At 35.9% G+C, this 12,052-nt stretch overlaps 1 protein-coding gene across 2 annotated transcripts; it reads left to right on the forward strand.

Moving 5' to 3' along the window:
* Nucleotides 1-612: 612 nt before the first annotated feature.
* Nucleotides 613-11,300, forward strand: LOC110819931 (binding protein). Of its 2 annotated transcripts, XM_022049284.2 has the most exons (10): nt 613-2,226; nt 6,295-6,391; nt 6,536-7,038; nt 7,190-7,684; nt 8,017-8,108; nt 8,243-8,330; nt 8,428-8,542; nt 8,640-8,766; nt 8,852-9,026; nt 10,439-11,300. In XM_022049284.2, exons 1-10 carry the CDS (start codon nt 700-702, stop codon nt 11,087-11,089), a joined length of 3,870 nt encoding a protein of 1,289 aa, XP_021904976.2. In that variant the 5' UTR covers nt 613-699; the 3' UTR covers nt 11,090-11,300. The 2 variants fall into 2 exon arrangements, with proteins under 2 accessions (XP_021904976.2, XP_021904975.2); XM_022049283.2 differs by having other exon boundaries at nt 6,295-7,038.
* The last annotated feature ends 752 nt before the right edge of the window (nt 11,301-12,052 follow it).

The raw sequence follows: 12,052 nt of genomic DNA on the forward strand, positions 1-12,052 counted from the left end.
CTTAGATAGTAAATTAGTTATCGTAGTATATTAAAATTTTATTTTATTAGTTCATTTGTTTTTTTTAAATATATTTTTATTTTTGCTCATAAAATACAATTAACATAACTAATAAATTTGTTACATAATAGCAAATTGGACAAATAAATATTTTACCCTGACCTTTTATCTTTCCATAATGATTATATTGGTGTCTTTATATAAAAGTTTAGAAAATTAATTTTAATTTTTTAAATTTATATTATAATAAAAATAGTTAAAATTTATTTATTTTTTAATATTAATATTTTGGAAAGAAATATTTGATGTATAAATTTATTCAATTAAAATTAATAATATATTTAATTTACTACAATGTGGCAAATTTACTACTAATATTGATAATTTTTAATAGACATAAATTAATCTACCAAATTTTTTAAAGATAGATGGAAAATATATATATATATAATAGTTTAAATATTTAAAAATATTTATTTATCAATATAGTATTTAGTAACAGTATCCTTTTCTGTTTTTTTATTTTTATTTTTAATTTTTAAGAGAAATCCTCTCACGTTATATCTGTTTAGCGGGAATGACAAATGTTCTTTTTTTCTTAAAAACATTTTTAAAAACAAATTCAAAAGAAACCTCAGGAGCGAAAAGGGAACAGTGATAAGAGTATCAAATTCATTTTACCCTGGCGTTTAAGCATCCATGGCGGATTCCATATCAAGAATCATCGCAGAGCTTGAAGAGAATCAACAACAAAACCTTACAAACCCCCGCACTCACCTATCACAATCTTCATCACCGTCACTCCTCTCCCAATCAACCCTCTTGGATCTCCAGTCTCTGGTAGACACCAATGACCCCGACATCATTGACCAGTTCTATGGCGATCTCTCCTCTAAGAACCTCTCTCCGACTTCTCTCCTCCCTCCCATGTCGGTGGCCATGGACTCTGGCCCCACACACCTCTCGCTCTTGTCCTCCAGTGTCTACCTCTCTATCCTCCTCGCTCCCAACTCCCCGGTGTTCACTCTTTTCACCCCCATGGCATTTCTCTCTCTCCTCCGCTCCATTCGCCGCTCCCTCAAGCACCGGCCTTCTCCGGCGGTCCCGCGCGAGGAGTCCACTACAGGACGCAACTCCCGCGGGCCACCACCGAACAGGAAGAAGAGGTCTAGGGGCTCGAGAAGTGTCGTGAGGGATTTGGAGACCGGGACCGGGGACGAAAATGAGGAGCGTGAGTTTGATGTTAGAGTGTTGTTCAGTGTGCTTGAGAAACTGGAATCCGTTCTTGGTTTGGTTCATCTGGATAGATTTCCTGATTGTTTAAAGTCTTTGGTGCAAACTATGTGTGAAATTCCTGTAACGGCGGTTGAATTCTACGGTGTTTCTGCATCTTTTAGCAGATTAGTGGATATGTCTTCACGCATTTTAGGTAAAATTTTAGGGAGTGAGCACGGCGATCCGGCAAGCACTGCTGGAGAGGTATTGAAGTCCTTGACATCGTCAATTCTATTGTCTAAATCGCCGGCTAGGAGTTTTGCACTAGGGTTCGTGTCAAAGAAAATGATGGTTTTGTCGAAGGAGAGTGCTGGAGTGAAGAAAGCCATCGTTAATCTTCCTAAGTATTTGGCGAACAAGGCGCCAGAGAAGGCCGAGCCTCGGGGATATGCTGTGGAAGCCATCATGGAAATAGTAAAAGCAATGGAATTTGATGATCAAATTGGTTTTGTGCAACATGTGGTGAAGATGACTCAAGGAAAGGTTAGTCTTAGGCTATTAGCAGTTGATCTTATTCCGCTACTAGTAATGGCATTGAAAGGTTCATTGGAGGAGGAATTGGATAATGAAGGGAGTCATTCTTGGAAGCTGGCTTGTCTTCAGGCTATAATCGAACGTTGTGGGGATTCAACTGCTGGGATTCGAGCTCGAGCCCTTTCAAACTTGACTCAGGTGGCAGGGTTTTTGTCAAGCGATGAGAAGAACAGGGAGGTTTTGAAGGAGGCAATTGCTTTTACTGGCAATCATTCAAATGAGGGGATTAATGATCTTTTGAGGAAAAGGTGTGCGGATGAGAAGGCTGCAGTGAGAAAGGCTGCACTTCTTCTGGTTACTAAGCTGACAACTACCTTAGGTGGTTCTTTCGATGATGTTTTGCTGAAGATGATGGGTATTGCTTGTTCTGATCCCCTTGTCAGCATTCGAAAAGCAGCTATCTCTGCTCTCTCAGAGGTTAGTTCTGATTTCTCCCTGGTGTTTCAGCTGAGCTTTCCTTTAGCTAACTGTACTAATATACTTTTGAAATAAGCTAACTGTACTAATATAGAAATGCATTTCTACTGCTAGCTTCCTTAATTGGGAAGAGGTGAAGTATTCATTTGCTGAAAATTTCCAACACTCGAATTTTGGCATTTGTGTGTAGCAATACATGATTTACAATATTTTTTTTAATTGTGGTTGCTCTGTGGTGCATTTCGCAATGCGATTGCTGACTGGTAGAGTATTTTAAAGCCATTAAGCACTTGGGTGTAGCAGCACATGATTTGCAATGTTGTTGTAATTGTGGTCTATGGTGCCTTTCTTTGGCTGAATTAATTATGATTCTGATTGGGTTCATTTACTAAACTGTTTCTGATGCTCGGGTAACAGTTAGTCAATCAACAGATTTGTCAGTCAACAACTGAACTAATTGAACCCTGACTTAGTCAAATACTAGTAGATTTAGTTAGGTCAGGTAGGAATCAGTTAAGGAAAACCAATTTAAGAGAATGGAGCAGATTTGAGATGCTACGGATCAGTTAGTTACAGACAGTGTTAGGTATCATATAGTTACATATAAATACCATTTTAAGGATACACAAAGAAGATTTAATAATTAATAAGAAATCTTCTTCTCGTTGAGTTTATTATTTTTCTCTCCTCTTTTTCCTATTACTCTAGTTTTTGTGAGGAGCGTTTTGAACTGGAGAACACAATTGAAGTTGTATTGAAGATAATCAGAGATGTCGATCCAAGTTCCATACAGGTAGGGGCTGTGTTTCGTAAAATTCTAAAGATGAAGATGAAGAGTAGGCACGAGAAATTCGGAAAAGAGAAGATGACATTTATGAAGGGCTGAAGAGATGATTAGCTGAAGTCAAATAATGCTCTTGTGAATTGGCGCACATCAGTGGCGACCCCACCAAGACCAAGTAAAGAAAATCCTCTCTTAGTCCCACATCACAGAATTTCCCACCCTTACGAGAAGCTAATTTCAATAGCAACAATCATCCACTATTTCTCAACCACTGACTGCAACTACTCAGCCCATAACCACACCAATCTACTTTCTAATCATTTTTCTGAGGAACCTTACCACATTCCTGGCCGATTTACAAGAGTGGAATTTCCCTATTCAAGGATGCTATATGAATGTGAAAGATTCTTTGGAATTGATGGTCCTCCTCCAGAGGCTAAAGTTAAGCTGCTTTTGTTCACCTCGAAGGCATGACACTCCAAAGTCCAATCACCAAATGTTCAAGTTAAATCACCAAACAGTAAAGGAACTGAGTTGGGAGGAATATATGGCGGCAATGTATGCAAATTCAATGATGATCCTATGTTTGAAACTGTAAGACCTAGTTGGCAAGGCATTGCTAATGATTGTTGGATGAGTTTAAATGAAAAAAAAAGGGTCTTAGTATCTCCCCCAGAAGGCTGTCAAACCATTACTTTCATAATAGTTTTGAGAGATGAAATCAAGGCTATGGTTCGGATGTGAGAACCAAGGGCTTTGTCTCAAGCTTATGATTTAGTTAGACACCAAGAAGATCTAGTTACAATCCTTAGTCATTCTCCCAAAGCTCATAAACTCAGCCACCATGATTGCCTACTCCTAAAAAACCACCTCTATTACCATTACCCTCAACCAAATCTTCCTACAACCCATGCCATAAACCTATCAGCAAAGTCAACTCCTATGTGGGTTAGACACTATAAAAAGCAGAAATGCATGATAAAAAGGCAAGAAATGGATGTTTCGATTGGAATGATAGATATGCTCCAGGGCATCAGTGTTGCAGTTGACAAAAGAAATCACAGGCTGTCATCAGCAGGAAAGGCATGTACAGTGATACTATGCAGTTATTACTATAACACAGTTGTTACCGCAACACAAAAGAAATTACAAGCTATTCTTAGCTGGAAAGCTGTGTACTGTGGTATCAGAAATTTTATTTGACAATGCCATGTCTATCAGCAGTATAAACCAGAAAATGTTGCCAAATCCTGGATTACTATAACCATTTTCTATTCCTAAAATATGTTTTCTGTAGTGTCAATATATTTTTTATGAAAGAATGATAAGCTTTGCACAGGAAAAATAATATTTTCTGGTTGTTGACAGAATGAGCAGATATGCTTCCTTTAGCACTTTATAGCATCTGTTTACAGCCTAGTTAGTGGCATGGGCTTACCTGGACAGTGTCTCCAAGCTACATGCCTTCCCCACTTGTATTGTTAGTGATCGTGAATCCATCTCCCTCACTAACTTTGGGTTCAAGTATTCAAGTTAATTAGCATTGAGCTTCTGCACTCTATGGCTTACAATCAACAAATGTATGGACAAACTGAGTTTGTCAAAAGGTGTTCGGGAACCTTCTTGCGTTGCATGGCTCATGAGGATGCTAAACAATGGTTTTGTTTGATTGTCCATTAAGTGGTGGTGTAACACCAAATTCCACTTAGCTACCAGTCATTTTAAAGTCATCTATGTCACAACGGGGTTGGCAATGACAATCATCCTGCTCTCAATCTTCTTATCTTCCTGGCAATTCAAATATTGCAACCCTTGACCATTTGCTACTAACCGAAAATTATCATCAACTTACTGAAACAACATTTAGCTACTACCAAAACTGAATGAAGCAACAAGCAAACTGTAAGGACCTTGGCTGATAGTACAAAAAAGATGGGTAAACCTGGAGGTGAGAGAAGAGTGAAACTAATGTGTTAGGATGTTACATGTATGCTGAAATTGCATAACTAATGTGTTAGAAATATTCTTTATTTCTAATTTTCCTGCATTTTCTTATTTCATGAAGTTTCTGTGTTTTTTCCTTTCTGTTTTTCTGTTAACAACATTCTTAGCAAGTTATTGCTGAACCTTCAGTGGAATTGTGTAAAAAAGGGTGTGAATCTGATGGAGAGAATAAGAATTATATTAGTGAAAATCCACAAATTCAATGAAATCAGGAATCCTCTTTTCTTTCTCCGACTCTCTCTTTATCAATTCATTCTTCTGCTTTTAAAATGCTGGAAATCTCTTCTACTGTTTTAGCTTCCTGCTCAAATCAGTTTTCATGTCTAAGAGATAAGACACAAACAAGCACCATGCAGATTGCACCTTGAGTCCCAGTGACTTTGTCTATGTTAAACTTCAACCATACAAACAACACTCTATCCAACATTGGCCGAACCATAAGCTTTCCCCTATATATGATGGACCCCTACTATGTCATCGCTAAGGTTGGCCAAGCTGTATGTAACTTGATTTCCCTAAAACCTCTTCTATTCACCCTCGCTTTCTTGTTTCCCGGCCTAATTGCGGCCTCTATCCTCACCATTCTACACACCTATCAAACTTTGATGACTTTCTCGCCCTGAAACCTATGGCCATATTGGACTGATGGATAGTGAAACAAGGTTGTATTCCTGTAACTAAATTCCTGTTTGTGGACTGGCATGAATCCAGAGGACTATCTCTATGACATCAACAAGGAGATCCTGATGTCATTACCCTTGAGACAAGGGTGTTTCTGCCAGTGGAGGGGATCTGATGCATGGGAGGTTAACAATTAATCAACTAATAATCTGTTAGTTGGCAGCTGTAGTAGTTGAATCTTAACTGACTTGGTTTAATAATAACAAATTTATGGTCAGAGATTTGTTAGGGAAAGGCAATATAAGAAAACGAGCTGTCTATGACAAGTATAAATGCAGTTGTACAAGGATTTGCTAAGTACATTTTAGGATTTATAAGAAATCCTCATTAGCTTGAGTTTCTTCTTCTTCTCTCCCTCTCTTCTGTTACTCTGTTTTCTGTTGGCTTACTTGCACCAGAGAATTCATGTTAAGTGGTGTCAGTTTCGTAATCACAGTGTCAACTAGGTATAGTTACTCCTCAATGCTGTATATCCATAATCATCATTTATCATATTTCCTCTTTAGTATTTTATATCCCGGGTTTGAATTATCCTGTCTTTCAATTCTGTTTCACTACAAGGATAGATTGTATTTTCTACTAATATATTTTACTTATAGGCCTTCAGGACATTTTCAAATGAAAGTGTAACTATCGAGTGGCTACATTCTGTTCCGCGTTTGATTGCTGATAATGAATCTAGCATTCAAGAAGAATGTGAGAACTTGTTTCTTGAATTGATTTTGGAGAGAGTGTCTAGAGCAGGATCTGCAGTCTCTCCATGGAATACATCTCTTTCTTCTGATTCAAATGTGAAAGAGAAAAGTTTTAATAAGGAGATTGGCTCAATATTTCCTGTAGGGACTTTGGTGCTTTTGAAACAGATCTGCAACGGAGAGGTCACACCTTGGGTGAAGAAAATTTGCACACAGCTGGGTAAGAAGAAAAGGTTGAAGCCGAGAATTGTTGATGCCCTCCAAAATATCATAAAGACATCTGAATCTCTCTGGTTAAGCTATTCTTTGCCCATAGAGAAGTGGACAGCCCCACCTGGTGCTTGGTTTCTTCTATCGGAGTTGTCAGCTTATCTCCCCAAAGCAGTGGACTGGGAGTTTCTCCTTCACCATTGGCAGCTCCTTGACAAGAATGGTGGGCAAGATGAGCTCAGAAGCCCACTAGTGCAAGGAGATCCACATGAAAATGGGAAGTGCTTAGAAATTGATTCTGTTGCATGGGCTGGAGATCGTGTTTTCCTCTTGCAAACAATATCGTATGTTTCAGTTGAGCTGCCTGCTGAACTTGCTGCAGATTTGGCTCATAATATGCTTAAACGAATTGAAGAGTTCAACATGCATTCAACAGAGGTATCTATCATATAATTCATTTAGTGGGTACAGAGTTGCAGCAATGCTTTGTTTTTCATTTTTGGTAATACCAGTACCTCAAAGTTGGTTAGACATGTCCCAACTTAAAAATTTTGGTGCATATGAGAACTAATTAGCGTGCTGGTGACAGGTTAATGCTCATGTAAAAGCTCTCAGAACATTGTGCAAGCAGAAATCTGTGAATATTGAAGAGGCAGGTATCCTTGTCATGAAGTGGGCAGAGCGACTTATCTCTAAAGCATCTAAAATTTTAGAGAAGTACATTTCAGAGAGTACAGAATACAATAAAGATAGTAGCTTCTTCACACCACCTACAAGTGGGATTAAGAAAGCCAAGAGATCAGCTACCATATCCACATCGTTATCAGAAACAGTCACTGCTGTTTATACCATTGGGTGTTTGGTTATTGTCTGTCCTTCAGCAGATATAAGCTCCATTATTCCACTACTTCACACCATCATAACTTCAGCAAATTCAGATCCTAAGTCAAAAAGAATACCAGTTCCTGCTCTCTCTTTGAAGCGAACAGCCCCTTCCTTGTATATTCAAGCATGGTTAACCATGGGGAAGATTTGTTTGGTAGATGGAAAACTTGCAAAGAGATACATTCCTCTTTTTGTGCAGGTATGATAACAAACTTAGCTGTACACCTGTTCTATAAGGTCCTAAGATGATTTCAGCAGAAGTAATTAACGTGATGCTCATGATCTCTTAGAAAAGTAATCAGCTTAAGTATTCAACTTGACTTATAAATGCAAGCAGTCAATGAAATTATTTACATGATTCCTTGTATTTGCAAGCATTGTGTCCATTGACTTTAACATGTCTTCCTTCTCAATTTCTTTCCATCTTCATTTCATGTTACTCCAACATATTCATATCACTCACCAATACCCAGATAATTATTATTTATCTTTCTGCAATCCAAAAAGCTCAGTATGCATCTGTTATTGCAGGAGCTTGAAAAGAGTGACTGTGCAATGCTTCGCAACAATCTGGTCGTAACAATGGCGGACTTTTGTGTCCGCTATACTGCTTTGGTTGATTGGTGAGTCCTGTAAGGAACTACATTCAAGTGATCTCTTCAATAGTCAAACTATCTGTTGAGAACAGTATAAAATTGAAAAGAGCTAGTTGAGAAAAATCTTCTTTCCTCTAATTAATGGTTCTTGAAGTAAACAGTTACATAACAAAGATCACAAAGTGTCTGAGGGATCCATGTGAACTGGTCAGGAGACAGACATTTCTTCTGCTTTCAAGATTATTGCAGGTATCTTTCCTTTCTCAATGTTATTTACGCATCTTTATTTTCAAAGATCAATCAGCATTCAACTTTATGAAAATCACGAGCTTATTCCTGCACTCAGAGGGATTATGTGAAGTGGAGAGGAGTTCTCTTCCTTAGGTTCCTTCTATCTCTTGTTGATGAATCAAAAAAGATAAGACAACTGGCAGATTTCTTATTTGCGAATATTCTAAAAGGTATACAGCTTAAAAAACTTAACAGTTAAACATCCTCAATAAAAATTTGATTGCATTTTTGTTGTACTTTTGAGCATTACACGTAATACTTTTGCAGCTAAGGCACCCCTTTTAGCTTACAACAGTTTTGTGGAAGCCATTTATGTCCTAAATGACTGCCATGCAGACAATGGACATCCTAATCCTAAGGGTTCACAAACAGAGAATCGAGCTTTTTCTATCAGGTAGAGCTTGTGTCTATAATCATTGATGGTAAAATTAGATCCAGCTTCAAAATTGGGATGTAGACTTAAATATGGGGTTTTTCAGGGGTAATGATGAAAGCTCTAGGTCCAAAAGAATGCACATTTATGTGACTTTGCTGAAACAAATGGCTTCAGAACACCTCTTGGCCACCTTTGCGAAGTTATGCGCAGAGATCCTTGCAGCTACATCAGATGGCATGCTTAATATAGAAGATGTCACTGGACAGTCTGTTCTGCAGGTATTAGTTTACTTGTATCTGTTGTGCTTCAGTGCTCCGGCCATTAAACTGCAATCCATCAAATGCTGTCCTCATTTTAACATAGAGATCACATAAGGATTTTATCTCGATTAAGCTGGTTTCACTCTCAGATAATTTCATGAAAAAAGAATTTAACAGGATGGATTATTTTAACTCTTTGTTAGCCAACTTTTTTTAGCCTGGGCAGCTGGAACAGTAATCGCTTCCCTCTCCCCTTGAATTCTCTGGAAAGAAGTTTTAAGACTTTGTTCAGTACATGCATTTCTTTTTGGTTTTTGCTTCCAAAATTCATATACTAGTACAGAAAAACATCTAGAATGATGTATTTGCATGGTATTCAAATACGAAGGAAAATAGTTTTATAGAGAACACAAATAATATAAGTTTTTGTTCTTTTGTACTCATGTTACATTTTCACTAGTATTTTTCTAAACATTGTTTTCGTGTCCAACCATTGCCATATATGTATATGAATTTGTTAGTGTCCCATGGAATTAAATCTAGTTATGAGCTTGTTGTGGCAGAGGCTAAGAGAGTGACGACACATTAAGAGACAATTCTTCAATCTCTTAGCAAGGAGAACGACTAGTAATGAGAGAAATTCTTCCAATCTTTGAAATTAGGAAAAAAACTTGATACTTTTTTAGGCAAATGTATTTATCTTCTTAATTCTGTTTGCATATATTCTTTAGCTTATTTAGGAACTAGTATCTATAGGCTTATTGATCATATAAGTTTACTTTTTCCTATTTAGTCCGAATCTTTTCTAGTAATTCTTTATAATGAACTATTTCAATTCATTAAGTTATTTTTCTATTTAGTAGAATTTTCTAGTTTGACTTAAGATTTTTATATTCTGATTATATTTTGGTATCTAAAATAGAGTACCTTAACTTAGTTATTAGGAAGAGCATATAGGTTATTATACACTGAGTTATTGATTTGATTATTAAAATCTGGAATCCCCAGTTTCTTAATAATTTTCTCCAAGTATTATGCTTAAACTCTCTTTTTGCTACATCAGGTATCTTCTCTTGGAAGTGCCAAACTTCCCTTGTCTATAAGATAGACTTATTACATATAGAACTGTCACAATCCTGACAACAGTAGGAAAAACAGAATTAAAACTTAAATGAAAAAATTGAAAAAAAAAAAAATCATATAAGCTTCCTTCAAGATTTTTCTTCCCTTAATTTAATCAGCCATGTGTATTTCTCTGTTATAGCAGACAAGTAAATTGCCATAATGAAATTTAGGAAATGAGATGTTGAAACATTTTCATACATTAAAATGAGCTTCAGTCTTTGCCCCTCCAAGATTTCTGGATGATCGATCATTAACTTGATGAGTTTTTAGATGAGTAGAAAACTGATTCTACTTCATTGTAACAGGATGCTTTTCAAATTCTTTCCTGCAAAGAGATTCGAATATCACCATCTCGTGGATCAGCATCAGAGACAGCAGACCTAGATGAAGAAGGTGGAGAAGGTGGAACATGTGCAGCTGCTGCGAAAGGAAGGGCTATAACACAAGCAGTCAGAAGGGGCCTTATCCAGAACACCATTCCCATCTTCATAGAGCTAAAGCGGTTGTTGGAAAGCAAGAACAGCCCTCTCATTGGTTCCCTCATGGAATGCCTTCGAATCCTCCTCAAAGACTACAAGAATGAGATTGACGATATACTGGTTGCCGATAAGCAGCTTCAGAAAGAGCTTATCTATGACATACAAAAGTATGAAGCAGCTAAGACCAAGTCAACAGTTCAATCAACCATTTTTCGTTCACCCAATGTTTCTAAGGTTGGAAGTGGAAACAAGTTGCAGGATTCAAAAGTTGCTTCCGAAATGGCTGCTGCAGCCATTGCAAAGTCTGTGTTGAGGGAAGTGAACAAGGGAACACCCACGCCGCCCCTTAGCTCCATCAGTGTTCCAAAACTAAAATCTAATCAGGAAGGAACCAGTGGTCGAAATCATCACAGGCCTATAGGTGTATTGGAGTCTTTAAGAAGAAGACAGTCTTTTAATTCTGATGATGAAAACTAACCGTCAGAGAAATACATTGCCTGGACCGGAACCTTAGGATGCAGAAAGAAAGCACAAGCTTAAGAGAGTAAATAACGATAATGTTGTATGAGATGTAAATATAAATGTACTTAGGACTGTAGTATTGGAAGTTCAGATTACAATTTTTGGAAAAAAGACTGTCTATTGGTATTCCAAAATAAATATGATATACATTAATTATTATTTAAAATTTCATTAGTCTCCATTAATTTAATTTTTTATTCAAATGTTGTTATTAGTAATATAAATCGTTACTGATATAATATGGATCTATATTAAAAAATTATTTGTTAAATATTATATTATAACGAAAAAATTAATAAAAGTAAATTTTTTTTTAACATTATTAGTAAAACTCCATGTAGTTTGTGATATAAATTTTTAGCATTATATATATATGTACTTTATTATTAGATAATATTTTGTATAGGTATAATTTATTTTGTTCAAATCTTATTTAATTATATAATTAATATTAAAATGTAGTCTTATAATGTAATTTTTATGTTCAAATTCTCGTTTTTTTGGTGTGAATATGAATTTTTATTTTTTAAAAATTTAATTTTTACTTAAAAATTAATGAGAATTGATTCAAATATAACCCTATAATTATAAAAATGTAAAAATGAATAAAGATTTATAAAATTTATTTAATTTTATCTTAATTAAATTAGTTCGACAAAATCTTTAATGATACATACTTAAGTTGAATAGTTAAAATAATCAAATTATACCAACAGTTTTTGATTAATTTAATTTAAATTTTAAAAAATTAATAAAATATTTAAACAGGTAAGACGGATTCAAAAACAAGTTCTATGTTTTGACCTAAGCTAATCTAAGCTAGTTTAACCAATAAAAATTTGCTTAACCCATAAATTGGTAATTATTTACCAAATGGGTAAAAATATTAAAAAATACAATAAATTTATAAATTCATGT

This window comes from Carica papaya, chromosome 3, assembly GCF_054855325.1.
Source record: "Carica papaya isolate Zhongbai chromosome 3, ASM5485532v1, whole genome shotgun sequence".
Classification (NCBI taxonomy): Eukaryota; Viridiplantae; Streptophyta; class Magnoliopsida; order Brassicales; family Caricaceae; genus Carica; species Carica papaya.